At 49.6% G+C, this 20,977-nt stretch overlaps 1 protein-coding gene across 1 annotated transcript in view; it reads left to right on the top strand.

Moving 5' to 3' along the window:
- Positions 1-14,424, top strand: part of KAZN (kazrin, periplakin interacting protein) — a 1,229,657-nt gene extending 1,215,233 nt beyond the window's left edge. Inside the window, exons 15-17 of the mRNA XM_054437733.2 lie at positions 540-706; positions 8,761-8,875; positions 10,851-14,424. Of these exons, the coding sequence (XP_054293708.1) occupies positions 540-706; positions 8,761-8,875; positions 10,851-11,015 (447 nt within the window). The 3' untranslated portion in view covers positions 11,016-14,424. The remainder of the gene's footprint in view (positions 1-539; positions 707-8,760; positions 8,876-10,850) is intronic.
- The last annotated feature ends 6,553 nt before the right edge of the window (positions 14,425-20,977 follow it).

The following is a 20,977-nucleotide window of genomic DNA, read 5'->3' as shown; positions in this document are numbered from 1 at the left end:
GCAGAGGTCGGGGTGACTCTCGGGCATACGCAAACCCCATGCAAATCTACATGCAAATAAATATGCAAATCCCATGCAAATTAATATGCAGATCTCATGCAAATCAATGGGCAAATCCCACACAAATTAATATCCCCTTTGTGTGGGCTGGAGCATCTTAACTCAGGCCCAGCAAGAATTACCTGCCTCCTGTTACTCAGGAGGAGGGAACTGCTTACCTTCCAAATAGGAGCCCCATGTCATGATGCTTTGCTCACATGGGGTAGGGAGGCTGAGCCAGGCCCACTCTCCTAAGCAAGTGTGGGGTTGAGATTCATTTAACAAATATTGATGATTTCCTGCCAGGGTCAGGGGCCAACTCAGTAACAGGAGGTCCCTGCCCTCGTGGTTCTAAAAAATTGGGGAGGGGTTCCTCTTCACCGTCAAATTAACTGGTCCCCAGGGGGTCAAGCCCTTGCTGTTGGAACTTGGAACTGGGGCCCCCTTAGGCCAGCAGCATGGCCCCTGCAGGCTAACAAGCCCCCTGCCTTTGCCCCCAGGAGTATGCAGACAACCTGACCAACAGCGGCGTCCATGGTGCTGTGCTGGTGCTGGAGCCCACATTCAATGCCGAGGCCATGGCCACTGCCCTGGGCATCCCCAGTGGGAAACACATCCTCCGGAGACACCTGGCAGAGGAGATGAGCGCCGTCTTCCACCCAGCCAAGTGAGCACGGGCTGGGATCCAGTCGTGTGGGCTGCTGGGTACAGTACAGCTCAGGGCTTTGGAAGCAGATGGTCCAGCTCCCCATCCTGGCCCATCACTTACTGCCTCCCACTCGCTCTTTGCACCATGGTGGTCTCCTTTTACAGATCAGGAAACCAAGGCTCAGAGAAGCAAAGTGCTTTAGCCTGAAGGTCATAGACTAGAAAGAGGTAGAGGAGCAATCAGGTCTTGAATTAAGTGTATATTAAATCAAAAAACACCCAGGTGTTTAGAGAAGAGATAGCAAGCAGTGCATGTGTAAGGAAAGGCCACGTGCAGGTGGAGTGTAGCTGGGAGGACTTGCATTGGCCTAATAGGTTGAGTTGGTTGGTCCAGGTGGGGCAACTGTGGGGACAAAGTCTTGGAGTCAGGAATGAGCATATTAATGATGCTCATGGACCAGGTAAGCAGACCACATCAGCCCACCTGTCCTAGTATCCTCATCTGAAAAGTGACCAGAGAATGAACACCTGGGCATAAACCAGTCCCCCTCCCAGTGGATTCTCTTCTTAAAATCATGCACTTAGGGTTAGATGACGATTTATTGAATACTTGCTGTGTGAACTATCTAATTTCATCCTCCTGGCAATGTCAAGAGATCAGTAGCACTATCCCTCCTTTATAGACGGAGAAACTTCTTCAAAGGTACCAAGCTATGTGCCCAAGATACACAGCTAGTAAGTGGAAAATCCTAGATTTGTCCTTTATTCTATCAATATGGTGTATTATATTGATTGATTGAATTTCATATGTCAAACCAACCTTGCATTCCCGGGATAAATCTCACTTGGTCACAGTGTATAATCCTTTTTATATATTGCTGGATTAAATTTGTTAGTACTTTGTTGAAAAAATCTGCATCTATATTTATAAGGGATATTGGTCTATAGTTTTCCCTCCTTGTGATGTTTTTGTCTGATTTTGGTATCAGGGTAATATAGGCCTCATAGCATGAATTGGGAAGTATTCTCTCCTCTTCTGGTTTTTGGAAAAGCTTGGAAGGATTGGTGTTTGTTATTCTTTAGACATTTGGTAGAATTCACCAGCGAAGCCATCTGGTCTTAGGCTTTTCTTTCTGGGAAGCTTTTTGACTTCTAATTCAATCTCTTCACTTGTTAGAGGTCTGTTCAGATATTCTATTTCTTCTTGAGGCAGTTTCAGTAGCTTATATCTTTCTAGGAATTTGTCCATTTCATCTAGGTTAGCTAATCTGGTGGCATGCAGTTGATCATATAATTTTTATCTTATAATGCCTCTTATATATAAAGTTGGTAGTCATATTCTCTCACTCATTCACTCACTCCTGGTTTTAGTGATCTGAGTTTGAGTTTTTTTCTTTTTTTTTTTTTAATCAGCCTATCTAAAGGTTTGTTGATTTTGTCGACAGACCCCAGATTTGACCTTGGGGCTCTCTAACTCAGGCCTGAGTGCTAAACCCCCAAACCACATGGAGCCTTAGGGAGCAGCTGGGTCACTCCCCATGTTATACAGGTGGGGAAACTGAGGCTTAAGGAAAAATTGTGCATGTATGGCAGGGTCCAGGTGTCCTGGGCTGCTCTTCCCTGTTGGCAGGCTGACACCCAAGCTGTTCTCAAAGTGAGGCCCACAGACCCCTGCAGCGGAATCATTGAAGCTATTTTAAAATGCAGATTCCCTGATCCTGCCTCAGACTTGCAGGGCAAGTATCTGCTGGCAGAGCACAGGAATCTACATTTTTAGCATTTTGGGGTGGTTCTTAAGGAGACAATGTTTGATAAGAACTCTGTTTTAGGCCAGGCATGGTGGCTCATGCCTGCAATCTCAGCACTTTGGGAGGCCAAGGCAGGAGGATTGCTTGAGTCCAGGAGTTCAAGATCAGCCTGGGCAACATAGCGAGACCTTGTCTCTACTAAAAATTTAAAAAATTCCCTGGAGGTGGTGGAGTGCACCATATAATCCCAGCTACTCAGGAGGCTGAGGCTGGGTATGACTTGAGCCCTGGAGTGTGAGGCTGCAGTGAGCTATGATTATGCCACTGCACTCCAGCCTGGGTAACAGAGCAAGGGTCCATCTCTACAAAACAGAAAAACAAAACAAAACCCTCTTCCAGGACCCATGAATCAAAAGACACAGGAAAAAGCCTTTCCTCCTCAGAATTATCCCCTTTCCCTGACCTCCCTTCTGGAGCCACATGATCTGTAACAAACTTTTTTCTGAGCCCTGGAGAGACGGCTCTAGCTAAATATTAGCAGGCATTCGTAAATCTGATTAAACCCTTGACCACCCATGAGGTGACAGGTGTGTTCAGGACTAAGACTAGTCAGGGAGCACCAGATAAGGGACTGGTGAGGACAAATAGGGTGGGTTCTTATGTTGTGGTGGGGCAGGGACTTCTTCAAGAATGAGATGAAAGCAATGAACCTCCCAATGATGAGATACAGAGGGAAATGACTCTGTCCAGGCTCCACATTCACCAAGAGCTTATGGGTCCCAATATGACATCATCTCTAGTCTCCTCCCACAACTTTGACAACGCACATGACCCAAAGGCGCCAAGGAGAAGTCTCTGCCATGGTCTCATGGTGTCTGCTTTGACACACACTGACTTCCTGCATCTCCCGATAAACCTTGGTCCGGCGCCAACAGTGTGTTAGTCATAGGACTGTTCTTTAAGGACCTGGAGAATAAAACCAGTGGCAGGAAGGATGCAGCAAGGAGCAGAGGTGACCCAAAGGCACCTGCCAGGGGATCGGAGGAGTCAAAAAAAAAAAATATGCCTTGAAGGCGATATGGCCTGTCACTAAAACAGAGTCAGGGACAGGACACACAAAGGAGCAGGACTGGAACCAGAGCAGGACTGGAACCCAGGTCTCTACTCCTAGTCAGAAGCTGTTTCTGGAATTGATCTCTCTCCCCTGGGATCTAGGCTAGAATAGTGCCCCTTTTGCCATAAAAGCCACCCTCCGCAGTCATTGAACACCTGCTGTGCACAGGCACTTGAGTGATCCATGTCCTGCCTTCGCGAAGCTTACAGAGATGGGAGAAGACCTCATAGGTGGATGGTGTGGAGTTCCAGCCCAGGGCCTGCTTCCACTCCAGGTTTTCTCTCTTTCCCTTTTTTAATAGATCTCTGAGGGTCTCTGCTCATCCAAGAAAGGCTTTGGCTCCCATCCAGGCAAGAAACTGGTTTCATAGACATCTAAGTGAAGACATAAGCCCATCCAGAACGCTTTGTGGCACTCTAGCCCCAGGCAACCCAAGTTCAAATCCCAGCAGCACCAATCCTGGCTGTGTGGCCCTGGGCAAGTTACTTAACCTCTCTGAACTGTACTCTCCTCATTTGCAAAATGAGTATGGTAATCAGTATCTGCCACCCAAAGAGTTGATGGCAAGATGAGGTAAGGCAATGCATAAAGCAACTGGCAAAGGAACCGGTACATCGTAAGACACCCAATAATATAAATATTAGTGATTTATTCCAAACCCACCCCTAGCCCCACCACCGCTGCCTCCCATTCCTCCTCTGCAGGGCAATGCTGCAATGTGGGTTCAAGCCCCAGCATCACTGCTTTCTTGCTGTGTTGAACATGAGCTAGTGGTTTTAGGTTTTACTTCTCTGAGCCTCAGTTTCGTCCTCTGTAATATGGGAATATGACTCATACCGACTTTGTAGCTTTGTTCCAAAGGTTCAGTGAGGCAAATTGTATGCAGCCTGCTTGATACCTAGATGCCCGGCAGTAACTGAGAGCTGCCCCTGCCTTCATCTGGAGGCAGAAGAAGCTCCATGCAGTCAACAATTTCCTCTGGAGTAGCTGCATAGGAGTCCCCTTCTGTCAGTTTGCTCCAGCGTTCTCATTAGCATTTCAACGGAGAAGAACAGTTCCATTACAAACTCAAATAGACTTGACCCTCAAACACATAGAATGAGAGAACCTTGTCACGTGTCCCACCTCCTCGGCTGACAGGCTTCCCAAGACATTGGCGATGGAAAACATTTATTCTCTGGTCACTGAGCAGGCCACTCGAATGGGGGTGGAAGGACACATTGAACTTAGATGAGATTCTGCCCCACCCCACCCTCAAACCATCCCTGAAATGTGAGCCCAAACTCCAGGCACTGGGTCAGCTCAGTGCCCAGAGGCGTGGGCCTGTGTGCGATGGGGCCCAGCGGGGCCTTTGAGCATTCTGGCTCCTCCACCATCATCAGTGTGATTTTAGATAAGAAGTTTACACTCTCTGAGCCACGGTTTTTTCAGCTTGCAATGGGGGTGATCACTCCTTCTTCCCAGGGCTTTGCAGAGGGTTTGCTGAGCCACCGTGGCGAGGAGCTGACAGTGTGCCCAGCACATAGTGGGTGGCCCTCGAGTACTCTTTCCTTGCCATTCATCTTCTCCGGCACAGCATCTTGTGCCTCTCCAGCCTTGTAAATCCTTGGTTAATGGGTTGAAACTCAATGCTCAGGCTGGCCCAGCTGGTGGAGGCTGACTCCCAACCCCCAACCTTCCTTCCTGTACCATGATGCCTATTTAGTGCCCGGGGTGCCCTACATTGACTCAGGAGATTCCAGTGAGATGCCCCATTCTCCACAACGTTCCCTCATCAAAGCTCTCCTTCTAACGTACCATTTCCTCCAGGTCTAAGTGACTAGAAATACTTAATAGGTTGGTTCAAAGCTTCCAAAGACCTTGGCCCTGTGCGTGGCTTATCCCCTGGAGTTTTCGTGTTTTCATCTAATCCAAAGGCCTAGATGGGGGGATTGCAGCCACTGTGGAAAAAATAAGGAGGGAGGATACTTTGGCACAGTGGAGGCCAAGGTCACCCCGTATTCCTTTGTCTACAGAAAGACAACCACTTTGTGTGCATAGGGTAGCTTGTTAAGACCAGGGCTGGCCAGGCACAGTGGCTCACACTTGTAATCCCAGCACTTTGGGAGGTCGAGGCCAGTAGGTCACTTGAGCCCAGGAGCTGGAGACTAGCCTGGGCAACATGGCAAAACCCCGTCTCTACCAAAAATACAAAAATTAGCTGGGTGTGGTGGCGTGCACCTGTAGTCCCAACTGTTTGTGAGGCTGAGGTGGGAGGATCACCTTAGCCCAGTAAGCCGAGATTGCACCACTGCACTCCAGCCTGGGCAACAGAGCGAGACCCTTGCTCAGAGAAAAAAAAGATCAGGGGTGCTTACTGGACTTTATCATACAGATGAGGAAACTGAGGCCCAGTAAGGTGTTCTACTCGCACCAGAACATATGGAGGGAATAGCTGAGCAGGAACTCCAACCACATCTGTGTCCCCAAAGCCTTTGTTGGCCACAGTAAGATGTAATTGTAGCAATTACTCTTGCTATTGTTACTCAGAGCTTAATGTTTATGTGTGTGTATATGTATGGGTATGTGTGTGTGTGTATGTGGTGTTTGTGTATGTTTGTGTATTTGTGTATGTGCATGTATATATGTGTGTATGTGCATGTGTGTGCTTGTGTGTATGTGTGTTTGTGTATGTTTGTGTATGGGTGTGTGTATTTGTGTGTTTGTGTTTGTGTATGTGTTTTTGTGTATATGTGTGTTTGCATGTTTGTATGTTTATGTGTGTATATGTGTGTTGTGTATGTGTAGATGGTGTTTATGTTTGTGTGTGTTTGTATGTTTGTGTGTATGTATGTGTGTGTGTATATGTATGTTGTGTATGTGTAGATGGTGTTTGTGCATGTGTGTGCCTGTGTGTATGTGTGTATATGTATGTGTGTATTTGTGTATGTTTGTATTTGTGTATGTGTGTGCATATGTGTTTGTGTGTGTATATGTGTGTTGTGTATATATGTTTAGGTGGTGTTTGTGTATGTTGTGTATGTGTTGTGTATGTGTATATATGTATATGTGTATGTGCACTTGTGTGTGTGTATATGTGTGTATGTTTGTGTGTATATGTATGTGTGTATTTGTTGTGTGTATTTGTGTGTATGTTTGTATTTGTGTGTGCATATTGTATATGTGTGTATGTGTGCATATGTAGTGTGTAATTGTGTGTGTTTGTCTGTGTGTTTGTGTATGTGTGTGCGCATGTGTTCATGTGTATTTGCGTATGTTTGTATGTTTGTGTATTTGTGTATGTGTGCATGTGTATGTATGTGTGTATGTGTATTTGTGTGTGTGTGTGTGTGCATATGTGTTTGTGTGTGTGTGTGTGTGTGTGTGTATCCTCTCATTTAGTCCTCACAATGACCTGACGAGGAAGTTCTGTTATTAACCCCACTCTGCTTAGCACATGACCCAGGCCATGCCAACGCTAAGGCACTGAGCCAGGCTGCTGATGTGCAGCCCACACGTGCTTCCACTGTCCTACCCTAAATCCCAAGGTTGGAAGGCCCTGGTCTAGACCTTGAACCCAGAGGCCCAAGTTCAATTTCCATCCCTGCCACTGGGTGTCTTGTGTATCTTTGGACAAGACACACCCCCTCTTTGGTCTTCTGTCTCTTCTTCAGTGAAAATAAGAGATGGGACCCTGAGGCTCTCCCAGGCTCATTTGAGTGCTAGTGTTCCATGAGCTGGGGGATCCAGCACCCCTCTATGCCAGAGAGCAAACAGCCAGCTGCCTGAGTTTACATTTTGTGGCTTCTGCAATTACAGCTGCTTCCCCACTGGACCTGGGGAATTTCGCCTCCAGGTGGAGGAGAGGGGCCATTCATGAAGACATTTCCTGACCCACCACTGAGCAAGGGCCTCCCTGTTATGTGGAAGCCTGTGGAACCCGTGAGTTTGAGAACGTAGCTCATTTGCCATTCAATCAGTGCTGTCTCCTACACACCACTCCCCTCCCTTGAACTTTCTCAGCAAAATTTGCCCCAGAAGAACTTCTCTGAGGCAGCTTAAAAGATGCTAGAAGGTCCTTTTTTTTTTTTTTTTTTTTTTTTTAAACAGAGACTTCTGCTGGAGTGCAGTGTTACGATCTCGGCTCACTGCAACCTCCATCTCCCAGGTTCAAGTGATTCTCCTGAGGTTCAATCTTAGCCTCCGAGAAACTGGGATTACAGGTGTGCACCACCATGCCCAGCTAATTCTTTTTGTACTTTTAGTAGAGATGGGTTTTGCCATGTTGATCAGGCTGGTCTCGAACTCCCGGCCTCAAGTGATCCACACGCCTTGGCCTCCCACAGTGCTGGGATTACAGGTGTGAGCCACCATGCCCGGCCTAGAAGTTTCATTTCTTTTAATGAGTCTACCTCCGTGGTGACTTCTGGCTCCAGGCTGGGCCTCTTGCCCCAATTCTGTTTATCCACAGCATCGATATGCAGACTCTTTTCTGTAAAAGGCCAGATAGTGAATATGTTAGGATCTGGGAGCCATATGATCTCTGTCAAAAGTCTACAACTCTGTCCTTATAGCAAGACAGAAAGGTCTATAGCAAGGTTGCCTATGGGCAGCCATAGACAACACGTAAGCAAACGGGCACAGCTGAGTTCCAATAAAACTTTATTTATAAAATCAGTCGGCCAGCTGGATTTGACCTGCAGGCAGGCTGTAGTTGGCCAAATCCTAACAGAAGCTTTGATGCATTTGCACAAAGAAGGGAGTCATGGGGGAAGCTTCAGGCAGAAAGCCAGGTGGGGGACACAGACGGCAAATTCAGAGCAGGGGAGACTCCTCATGCTTCTCCAAGCACAACTAATTAGCTACCATGCTGAGATTCTCATCTCGAGTCTGTTGCAGTAAGGTTCACAGTACACTGAAGAGTTAAGATCAAGACTTTGGAGTGTCAGAAGCCTGAGTTCAGATCTTGATTCTGCCGCTTACAGCTGTGTCGTCTTGGGCAAATTGCTAGCTGTCTCTGGCCTCCTTTCCCTCGTCTGTAACGCTGGGCTGGCAGTCCCAAGCCCCAGGCATGCTGTGAGAATCACACTTATAAAGTGCTGAGCACAAGGATGGCACGTGGGAGGTAATCAGTCGGTCTCAGCAGCTGTGGTCATTGTCACCAGTGTGCGTGTGTGTCTCTGGGGAGGTGACTGAGCCTCCCCTGCTGACTCGAAATGGTCCTCTCTTCAGCTCCGCAGGCATCCGGGAGGCTGAGCGTTTTGGAACACCCCCTGGCAGGGCCTCCAGCGTCACGCGGGCAGGAAAGGAGGAGAATAGCAGCGGTCTCAAGTACAAGGCTGGCCGGGTAAGTCTCTCAATGGATTTGCCTGTGAGTCCTGCAGACCCGGGAAAGGTCTTTTTTTCTCCTCCCAGGAGCTCTGTGGCTCCTGTGTTGGCCTATGAAGGTGGAGTGCCAGGCCGGGTCACGGGGGCATCCAGGACAGATGCACTGGATGTACCTTCAAGGAACCTTCACGATGCTTTGGGTACAGTGCACAAAGCCCCCGCAGGGCTTCCAGTAGCTCCTGGATCTCAAAGTGCAGGTCTCACCTGCCTGCATCAGAATCACCTGGGGCTATTACTGAAGGTGCAGATTCTGAGACCCACCTTGGTCTCCTGGAAAAGGAGTTCTCTCTGGGGCGAGGGGGATCCTGCATTCAGCTAGGCTGCCCAGAGGGTTCCAGCGCAGCCCCAAACTCTGAGCCCCAATCACTGATTTCGATTTGAGACTTCGGTGACCTGACCAATAGCAAAGATGAACCTCTGGTGGCTCCAACCAAACAGTATGAAAACATGTGCAGTTCAGGTCTGATTGCACAGACTCCAACTGACACAGATTCCTCAATGGAAATGCACAGACACAGATGGCAGAACTGGGTAATCCAAAATGTCTTCCATTTGAAGAAGGCATGATCCCCATTCATTCATAAACATGAATACATTGCCACTTTACCCTTAAGAAGCTCCATTCTAGAACATGCATTCTGGTAATTGGGGCTGATATTGCCCCCAAAGGAGTGAAAATTTGTTTTGGCGGTGGTAGGGGGTAGGGGCGGTGGCAAAAATTCTTATTCTTTCTATGTAAAAGCACAAATGTACATATGGTATATAAGCAGAGGTGTAGTATGTCTGTGGCATTACAATTTCACAGCAGGGGTGCAATTAGGAAAAAACTGTCTAAAAAGTCTCCTTAGGGAGCAATAATAATAAAAAAAGATCGGGAAACACTGGTCTGGAAAGAAAGGCAGTCAAATAGTTACAAAGCACTAACGTGACTACTTTAACACAGAGATGTGTGCAATAAGAGAGAAGTATTTTTGAAGGCCTACTGTGTGTGATAATAATAGTTAAGAGAGAGGTATTTTGAAGGCCTACTGTGTGTGATAAATAATAGTTACTATTCATCAAGTACATCAAGTGCTTACTCGGTGCAAGCACTTGCTATGTGCTTTGCAGATGGGACTTGACTGTTTTTTTTTTTTTGAGACAAGGTCTCACTCTGTCTTTCAGGCTGGAGTGCAGTGGCGTGATCTCAGCTCACTGCAACCTCTGCTTCCTGGGTTCAAGTGATTCTCGTGCATCAGCCTCCTGAGTAGCAGGGACTACAGGAGCTCGCCACCACGCCCGGCTAATTTTTGTATTTTCAGGAGAGGCGGGGTTTCACCATGTTGGCCAGACTGGTGGGACTTTACTTTTTATAACAAACCTGGGAGTTGGAAACTACTATTCCCATTTTGTAGCTGAGAAAATGGGCTCAGAGAGGGGAAGTGACTTGTCCAAGGTCACACAGCTGGGAAGTGGCAGAGCAGGGATCTGAACCTGGGTCTATGAGTCTCCAAAACTCGCATTCTTTCTGCCACACCAGGCCTTCTAGAATATTCCTCCTTGACTTGGGAGTGCAGTCAGACCTCACGGGCCTGCTCAGATATTCTCACAGGTAGTCTCCAGGACATACTTCCTCAACTCTCCACCCACCAAGGAGGGAAGAAGGAGGCTTTTGTGAATCAGGAATAATCAGATCGATGATATTTGTCCTCACCCTTGGTAACCAACTGAATCCTTCCAGGGGCGGGGGACACAAAGCTCTCCCCTAATGGTCATTCACAAACTCCCCTCAGCCTCCCTGAGCAGGGAGTATTATTACTAATAGGAGGAGCACACAGAGGTTAAGTAAGTTACTCAATCACAGAGCAATTAGAATTGGAGACATTTCCCAGACCTTCATTCTTAATTCTTGTTTCTCTTCTTCCTGTCCTTTGATCATATTCTTGTCTCCTCAGCTGCCCCTGGGGAAGATAGGAAGGGGCTTCAGCAGCAAAGATCCCGATTTCCATGATGACTACGGCTCTCTTCAAAACGAAGATTGCGGAGACGATGACCCACAGAGCAGGCTGGAACAGTGCCGTCTGGAAGGCTACAACAGCCTGGAGGTCACCAACGTGTAAGGAACCGGTGGCTCCACCAGACCCAACGTGAGAGACCCAGGAAGGCAGAGAAGTCAGATGGCCCCAGGTGTCGTTCTCACTGTACATAGCAGCTGCAGGCTGAGGATGTCCCCTGCTCCTGGGCAAAATCCCGACGGACTCTGCAGTTTCAGCTCCACAGCGCCCAGGAGAGAGAAGACACCAGCCCACCTGTCTTGGGTGGGCCATGGACTTTCCTGTTCAGCTGGAGATTGGCCCAGAGGACCTGTCACAATGTCCGGCCCTGCCTCCATCCAGGATACGCAGGCTCCACCTCAGAGTGACCGTCACTGTGGAGCAGCCAAGCAGTCCCTGGAGCCTTACCCTGAGCTGCCAATGTGGGAAGAGGCCCACGGTTTCCCAAAACACCCTTCCGGTGGGAGCAGGGGGGGACCCCAACCCCACACCCCAGCGCCCAGTGCACTGGCAGAGCCGAGTACAGGAAGTGCTGCCTCTTGCCCAGACATCGGACAGGGCGGGGGTTGGGGGACTCTCGGCTGCAGCATCCTTACCCTTGACTAAGAACTTGGGTCCTGACTTGGCTCACTGAATCTCTCTTGGGAGAATGCAAAATCCTTCCACCTGAAAAGCTCTGTGATACATGGGGGTGGACATATTGAAGAGCTGTTTGCCGATCCACCCAGGAGTGGCTACGCTGAGTGGGGAGCCGGTGAATGATCCGTGCAGGAGTGGGGCTTCGCAGCCACATTTCTAGGAGATGCAGATGTCCTATCACCAGAATGAAAGCTATTGGGACAACAGGATCGGGGATGACCGATGGCCCCATATGGTGAATCTCTGGCCTGTGGTTTGGCTTTACTGAGATTCCAAACCCCACTATCTGCACTCAGTGACAATGGTATGGAGTGTGGCGATGAGTTTGGGGTCTGGGGCAGGGAAATGCTTGACATTGTTAACTCAACAAACCTTTGTTGTGATGTCCCTGTCACCTGAAACGTAGGTGACATAGCTCACCAATGTCCTAACCAAGACACAAACCCCACAGAGCAAAATCATTTGGTATTGGTGGGGAGAACCCCAGCCCTTTTCTTGACCTGCCACTGTTATGCTGTGTGGCTTCTTCCCAGTGGCCTCACCTCTCTGTGCCTCAATGTTTTCATCTATGATACTTCTGGTTCCCTCCCAGGGACATCGTGAGGATTAACACTTGCTAATATCTGTAACACACTTTGTAACCTCTCAGGAGACAATGGGAAGTTATGGGGTAGCTAATTTCCCATTTACAACACAGAAATGACATGGAGCTAGTTCGCTCCAACTCTTTTGGTTGGAGCAGTGTGTAAAAGGAAGAAAAGAAATGTTTAATGTTCAGACCCGCCAAGAGCCTCCAACAGGGCTCAAGAAACATATAAATCCCATGAGCACAGCCTCGAAAACCAGTTTGACTCAAGGCTTTGGGCCTCAGTTCATTGACCAGATGACAGCGACGTGAGGATTAGGGAAGGATGGATGCATTGCGATTCTGCTTACACATCGGGTCAACAAAGTGAGTCACTTGTTGGAACCATGATGCTCGACCTCCTTCAAGGCTGTTTGCACTGGGGCTTGAGTTTCCAAGATTCACAACAGGTGTCAGCCTCTGAGAACCCTCAAAGCGTGTGTTCTTCAACCTGGCAAATTGTTTCTTCTCATGGGGGAAGCCAAGCTCTGACGAACTTGAGAATTACACCTCTCTCATGCCGAAGACCGTGGTGTTCCCCCTAATGACATAAACACAGCCTTTCTTGCTGTCTGAGACCAAATGTCTAGTTGGTAGACAGGTGGATGTTTGGCCTCCTAAGGGCACACTTCTGATCCTGGGCCCCAGGTGGTGAATCTCTGGCATGGGGCTTGGCTTTGTTGAGATTCCAAATTCCATTATCTTCATGACATTCAGCCTCATCCATAGGGTCCTGAAGCTGCAGTCCACAGCTCAGAAAGGAGAGGTGAGACCGCCCTCCAACCTGGTGCCACAGGTCTCTCCCAAACCACATCCAGCCTGGATGAACTGGGACCCCAGAAACTGCCTTTTGGGAGGCAGCAACGGCAACGTGCCCAGGCAGGCAGTTATTCCCACAGAGTGAGCCAGAATTTTAGCAGGGCACTTGAATGCAGAGCTGATGATTTGAAACCAACATTCACCCAAGTTGTCAGAAATGGCACTTACATGGTTCGATCTTGCTGGAGACAAGTGGACAATTGGGGGTCACTGGCAGAGATGGTATTGCCCAAAACGTTCACAGCAGGAGGCCAGCAGGCCCGGGGCAACATGGGCAACCGCAAATGTCTCTTTTGGTTTAAAATATGCCATCACATCCCTCTTTCACCCATGAGGCTCCCCATCCCTGACAGCCAGGTGAGCATTTGGAGCTGGTTTCTCAACATGAGGACGGGTTGGTTGTTAAATTAACAACCTCCACAGTGTCGGATGGGGTGAGCTTTGTCTGCTGGAAAAACCCGAAACGTCAACTCTGCTTTAAGGTGGGCAGTAAGAACAGAAGGCGGAGACTTGGCAGAGAAACTCGAGCTGATTGTCACAGGCTACAGAGGGGCCAGCTCCAGAACAGTGACCCGCTACATCCTGTCCAAGCAGCCTGAGTGTGGTCTTGGTCCCTGCAGGGCGATGTGGGCATCTGGACCTGGGGACGATGTGGATGTGCTTCTTGGAAAGCTGTTGTAGCTTGTGCCTGTGGGTGCAGAAGGCACCTGCCCGGTAGACTCTCAGCTTTCTGACCCCCAGGAGCCTCTGCAAGGCCCCTTTGTCCTTGGCTGAGCAGGACCTTTCTTTTGGAAATCTGTCTGTCTGTCAGCATCACTGTTTTCAGACCCCAGGCTGCAGAGGAGGGGAGAAGACACACAACAATCTGGACCCAATAAAGTGGAGAGAAGGGCGTCTCTACACAGCCCGACCAGTGTGGAGGGCCCCAGGACAGGGACCCAAAAGCTTGACATCACTGAACAGGGCTGGGTACGGGCAGAACAGGAAGATTTGGCCAGAGGTGACCTCAGCGTTCCCTCCAGGAGCACCCAGGTCCCTCTGACCCTGGGAGAAGAAGGCCCACGCTCAGGTCCACCCTCCCCCTTCCCATCAGAGCCCATGCGTCCTGGGCACCACCACTTCCACTCTGCTTTCCAAGGCTCCAGAGGGCTCTTCCTGCTGTGAAAGGAGAGGAGAAGAAACCCTGTGGGCAATGGCAACCTCTGAGTCTGGCATTCTTGCCGATGGCTGGCCAGCGAGGAGAGTCTCCCGAGCCCTGACAAACAAAGGCATTTTGTGGCTGCAGAGGAAATGGGTTGGCTCTGAACAAAGATGCAGTTTCTAGGGCCGTGACCCCAAATCACTTCCCCGAGAGTGAATTTTAACACTGTAACAATAAATACTACTGCACAGCACTTTATGGCGGAGGGGGCTTTTTTCTGTGTTTTCTCATTTAGTGTTCCCAGCAGACTCTTTGTGAGATTATGAACCCATTTCACAGATGGAGAAGCTGCGGTCGGAAAGGTGGAGGGGCTTGCCCAGCTCTGTAAAGCTAAGACATCCCAGGACAGGGACTCAAACCCAGTCCATCTGCCTCCGAATCCCAGGCTCATCCTCACAATTACACACTCTCCCAACCCTCGCCCCCCTGCAATGTTGGCAAACCCCCCTCCCCCCACCTCCCAGCATAGGATTTACCTTAGCAGGTAGCATCACTCAAAATGCAATTCAGGTGCACTCGGAGTGTCTAGAAAAGTCCCTGTGGGGGCATTGCCTTCTGCCCCAGAAACTTGCAGTCAGGAGGGGACACCTGACAAGTCTCCTCCCCTTGTGTCATTTGTGTCACTCTGTCACTCCTCCTGGGGGCACTTACATCTTCAGATTGCCAGACTGGATCTCTAGCGGTGGGACACCCCAGCACAGTGCCCCTCAGACTGCCCCACGGCCTCGGATCATCTGGTGGGGAGGTACTTTGGGAGTGCAGGTGCAGATGTGGGAAATCTGGAGTCCCACCTGAGATCAGCATTTCCAACAAGCTTTCAGGTGCTGCTGCCGGTCCAGGGATCTCACGTCGAGTTCCAAGGTCATGGCGCACAGATGGTGGGCCTTCCTAGCAAAGCCCTAACCACACAAGGTGGGGGCTGGTCTGTGGGCTCCACCCAGGTATCCAAAGAGCCCTGATGGAGCCCCACCTCCCCAAACCAGGCTGTGTGCTTCTCATGGGGCAGGAACCCAGCGGGACGCGCTGCCCATTGCTCATGTCGGCAGGGGCTGAGCACTCTGGAAGAGTGTATTAAATGGGGAGGAGACAAGATAAGTTAGAAGATGCTGAGAGATAGACTGGGGATGGCCAGTTTCTCTAGGCCGACCACAGATACTGTATTATTCAATCCGCCTGAGAGCCAGGGCTGGTCCTTGGTGGTGGGGATCCAGTGGCAGAACTTAACACAGGTCATGAAAGGAGATAAGAAACACACCAGTGGCCAGGGTGATTGATTTCAGGTAGTGACAAGTGTGATCGGGACTTCAAGTAGAGCGCAGGGGATCCTTGAGGATTTTTGAGCTGAGACCTAAATTCTGAGGAGCCAGCCCTGCAAAGATCTGGGGGAAGATCATCCCAGGCAGGCAGGCAGTCCCTGAGCTAGATGCTGAGGATGTAATGGTGAAAAAATCCTGCCCAACCAACCACCCTCTTGGTGGGAAAGACAGACATGAATTAAATACTCCGCCAAGTGTCATTGTGGTCTGTCTTTTTTTTTTTCTTTTTTTTTTTTTTTTGAGATGAAGTCTTGCTCTGTCGCCCAGGCTGGAGTGCAGTGGCAGGATCGTAGCTCACCGCAGCCTCAATCTCCTGGGCTCAAGCAATCCTCCCACCTCAGCCTCCCAAGTAGCTGGGACTACAGTCATGTCACCACACCTGATTAATTTTTTTTTGTAGAGGTTTCATTATGTTGCCAGGCTGATCTTGAACTCCTGAGCTCAAGCGATCCCCCTCAACATTGGCCTCCCAGAGTGCTGGGGTTACAGGTGTGAGCCACCACACCCAGCCAACTGTAGTAAGTCTTCACAGCAGTGGTAGCTGGTAGTCAGAGGGCTTTTCATATCTTTTCACATGGGGGATTTAATGTAGAAAAGAGAAGGTGAGGCCTGGTGGAGGGGAGTTCAGCAGGTGGAGAGGATTCTAGACAGGATGAACAGTGTGCAAAGGTCCTGTGGCAGGAGGGGCAGAGCCCCACGGCTACAAAGGACCCCCTGAGGCTGGAGTGCTGGGGGTGACGGGCACATCTCCTGAGGGTAAAGAAGGGGCGCCAGGCAGCAGATCCTCTGCTGGGCCTCTGCCTCCTCCCAGGACCCTCGATCAGGCTCCCATGCATCTGTGTCATCCTGGATGCAATTTGTGCTTCCTAAGTGCTACACCTGGACATGAGGCCCCGCCTTCTGCAAACGGTTCGCTCTTTCCCTTTGCTCTGGCTCATGGCTAAATCAGATTTATCAGGCTACAGCCCAATGCAATGGACCCATGAGGTGGCACTAGGGTAGCCAGGGCACAGCTGATTGGCTGCCAACTAAGGTGTCAGATAGAATCTGCCCAAGATGCCTGTTTTCAGCCATGCTGGTTGCAAGGTGTGCCACTGATTCCCAGTGGCAGTGAATGAAGCTGGAGAGGAGCTTCATCAAACCGGTGGGAAATGCCCAGCTCCCCTCGATTCACTTGAACCAAGCAGGGCTTCTTTCTGTGGTTGATCTCCGGCACCCCAGGCAGCCCTGGCATTGAGGGGAGTCAAGAAAGGAAGGCCCAACCCCCAAGGAAGGGTAGAGCCTCATGTGGGATGGAGGTGAGGGGCTGGGTCTCCCTGAGTCTAAGCCTCACAGTGCCCCCACCAGGAGGAGAGGGCTGAGTCCTCCTAATAATTGGCAGCTAAGAGTCTATGCATATGTTTGTTCCAACCACTTACTGTATGCTGAGGCTTTGCACAAGTATCTCTTTTAATCCTAAAACCATCTGGAGGGGTTCATGCTATTACTATTTTACTGATGAGAGTCGGTGAGTGAAGGAGCTCTCCCAAGAGTTCACTGCTAATAGAGCCAGAACTTGAACTTTGGCTGCATTAACCCTATTCTGCCGGGCCCTGTCCCCTCCAGCTGCCTCTCGGATGAGGACTTACATCCCAGAAGGGCTCCTCAGCAGAGCGCAGACAGATCAGTTCATCTCAGTGTTTGACTAATCGCCCTTGAGGAGTCTTACGCAGTCCCGCCCACCTCCCCACAACATCTCTCTGGACCACGAGAGAGATCCGCTGAATTCCAGAGGCTGCAATCTGGGTCTCCTCTGAGATGTTCCACATTCTCACCTTTGCATTACGGTAACTTGTGGGAGGTCTGTAGGGACTGTGACTGCTCCTGGACCACATTTCCCAGTGTCCAGCACACTCTTGTTGTCTGTTAAGCAAATGAACAGAAAAATATATAAAAATTCACAGAGCAATAGCTGCCCATGCATAGACGCTACCCTGCTGTGCCGGCCAATATGGCAGCCACAGGCCACATGTATTTACTCAAATTATGAATTGAAATTAAATTAGGATTTAAAACTCCATTCCTCAGTCACACTAGCCACATTTCAGGTGCTCTATAGCTACATGTGGCTAGTGGGTGGCTGCTGTACCAGACAGCACAGATACAGAACATCCTCATTGTCACAGAAAGTTCCACTGAACTGTGCTGCCTCGTAGCATCCAGAGGGGATTGAGTTTACTATACAAGCCCTGCCCTCAAGAAACTTCCAATCTGGCTAAGGAGGAAAAAAAAATTAAGGCTCCAGGAAAACATAGATAGAAAAACAAAAGACCGTAGGGCAGGTAGAACTTCTATATGAGCCAGTGATATAGTTCAAATATTTGTCCCTGCCCAAATCTCATGTAGAATTGTAATCCCCAATGTTGGAGGTGAGGTCTGCTGGGAAGTGATTGGATCACGGAGGCCAATTTCTTTCTCTTTTTTTTTTTTTTTTTTTTTTTTTTTGAGACAGAGTCTCGCTCTGTTGCCCAGGCTGGAGTGCAGTGGCATGATCTCGGCTCACTGCAAGCTCCGCAAGGAGGCCGATTTCCAATGAGTGGTTTAGCACCATCATCTTGGTGCTAGCCTCGTGACAGTGAGTGAGTTCTCACGCGATCTGGTTGTTGTAAATGCTGGCATCTTCTTCCTACTTTCTCTCTCTTGCTCCTGCTTTTACCATGTGACGTGCCTTCCACCACATTACATCGTAAAAGCTGGAGCAAGAGAGAGAAAGTAGGAAGAAGCCATTTTCTTTTGCCTTCCACCATGATTGGAAGCTTCTTGAGGCCTCCCTAGAAGGGGATGCTGGCACCATGCTTCCTGTACAGCCTGCAGAACCATGAGCCAATTAGACTTCTTTTCTTATAAGTTACCCAGTGTCAGGGATTTCTTTATAGCAATGCAAGAATGGCCTAATACAGCCAGTGACCAGTGACTGAAACCCCACTCAAAGAATGGTTTGAAAATACAGTAAATGGGAATGAAGCGGCATATGTAAAGAACAGTCAAGGTCAACAGCTGGCTTTGGACACAGCTGGCGCCAGGGTGTCCAATGATGCTTTCAAGACACTCAGCCTTCTTCACCTCTTGGGTTTGCTGTCCTCTATACCAGTTAATTCTCAGACAGATTGTCCCCATTTGTTGGCAAAATGGTCACAAGACAAACACTGTCTCAGCCAGCAACCCCTGCACAAGAGAGAACCTCTTGCCAGGCGGCTCTAGCAAAGTCTCAGGGTGGAATCCCATTGGCTTGGATAGGATTGCAAACTCACCAAGGGTGGAGTCAGCCCACCCAGGCCTCATGGCCTGAGGACACAATGCATGCACGGATTTTGCAGCTCTTAAGAGGTAAGAGAACAGCAGCCCAAGAGTGCCCTGTGGCTCTTAGGACTTGCGAAGCCAGTGGATCCTCTAAAGTGACCTGGCAGGAGCCTCCTCTTTCCCAATGCAGGCTTCTTCTCCCCTGCAGGTGGGGCTGGGCAGGCAGACTCCAGGGGAGAGGAGCCCCCTGATATTCAGACAGGGGAAAAAACTTAAGACCAAGCACCCAGCAGCTCACGTAAGTGCCAGAAACAGAACTGAGAATTCAGGGACATCCAACCTTGAACTGAGGACTAATAAGCACAAATACTGATGGGCCCATCACACTGTCCTTTATGCCAGCATTTCTCAGTGAGCACTACTGACATTCTGGGCCAGTTTTTGTTTTGTTTTAATTTTTGTAGAGACAGGATCTCTCTTTGTTGCCCAGGTTGGTCTCGAACTCCTGCACTCAGGCAATCTTCCCACTTGGGCTTCTCAAAGTGCTGGGATTACAGGCATGAGCCACCGCACCAAGCCCGGATCATTCTTACAGGATGTTTAGCAGTATCCCTGGGCTCTGCTCACTAGATGCCAGTAACAACATCCGTCTACCCAGTCGGGACAACTCAAAATTTCTCCAGACATTGCCAAATGTCCCCGGGGGAACAAAATCATCCCTGATTGAGAACCACAGCTGTGTGTGTTTTTGCTCATTTAGTCTCCACAACAATCTTGGGTAAGCGTTGTTTTCCTCATTGGTCAGATGGGAAACTGAGGCACGGAGCGCTCCATAGATTTCCCAGTGTCCCACCCTAGTGAGTGGCATCTAGGACCTCAGCCTCAGCAGACTGGCTCTCTGTGGAGTCTGGGCTCAAACCCACTGGGCCATTACAGCCTTGGCCCTAAAGCTGGCTGGTCACACCCAGCTGTTTACAGTAAAATTTCCTGAAGCTAGATGTCCCCAGGGTGGAAAAGACCTCCTCATTATTAAGTACTGCCCGGTTGGAAGCTGCATCCACCCCCTCTGCCTGGAAGAATATTGCTCTGTAAATTATAGGTTTAAAGGGTAAAGACAGCCCCATCAGCCCTGTGAGCTCCTGACTTAAAACAAGGTAATAATTTAGGGACTTAGAAAGGTCTGGTTCGGTGAGTACTTATAATAGCTAATCTTGCACCACACCTGCATCATCACCACCTTTTTTTTAATTTCTAAATTTTATTTATTTTATTTTTTGAGACAGAGTCTTGTTCTGGCGCCCAGGCTGGAGTGCAGTGGCTCAGTCTCAGCTCACTGCAACCTCCGCCTCCCAGGTTCAAGCAATTCTCCTGTCTCAGCCTCCCAAGTAGCTGTGACTACAAATGCGCGACACCACGCCCAGCTAGTTTTTGTATTTTTAGTAGAGACAGGGTTTCACCATATTGATCAGGCTGCTCTTGAACTCATGACCTCAGGTGATCTACCCGCCTCGGCCTCCCAAAGTGCTGGGATTACAGGCCATCATTTTTAAAAAATAGACAATAGGAAACAACCAGGACATTTTGGAAACTTGCACACGTCCAAATTGGGCAAGTGATTCGGGCCCGGCCACTAACACAGCACATTAGCCGCGGTGTCTGGCAGCAGCTGGGTGTGCCAGCCTTCCTCCCCTTCTAACCAAGGTTGGAGCTGAAAGACCTGGTGGGGCTGACTGTCTGTCACCAGGCTCTGCCACATACACCAGGCTGTATGACGTGGGGCCAACTCCTTACCCTGTCTGAGCCTCGGTGGAGTCGGAGCGGATGTTCTCTGAGGTCTTTCCCTGGCTTTGAAGTGGTAGGTTGGGTGAGGAATGGAGGTCTGGGCCTGGTGGACAAACCAGGAGGGGTCCCTGTTCTTCCATGTCCCACCTCAAGTCCTAGAGAAGGAAGAAAAAGAATGGACACCCTCCCATCACCATGTCGCCACATGGCCGTCACCAGCCACCACCACTCCACACACTCACAGGGACCTGCCTGCCTGCGCCGCGGCCGGGACCTCCCCGTGGGGGAGCGGCCTCGCGCCTTGTGGTTTGGATTTCATGGGAAATTCCTGGGTGGGAACCAATCAGGATGGAGAGGGGAAAGCATC

This window comes from Pongo pygmaeus, chromosome 1 (assembly GCF_028885625.2).
Source record: "Pongo pygmaeus isolate AG05252 chromosome 1, NHGRI_mPonPyg2-v2.0_pri, whole genome shotgun sequence".
Classification (NCBI taxonomy): Eukaryota; Metazoa; Chordata; class Mammalia; order Primates; family Hominidae; genus Pongo; species Pongo pygmaeus.
The sequence above is the reverse complement of the archived record's forward strand: the minus strand, read 5'-3'. Positions and strand labels throughout refer to the sequence as shown.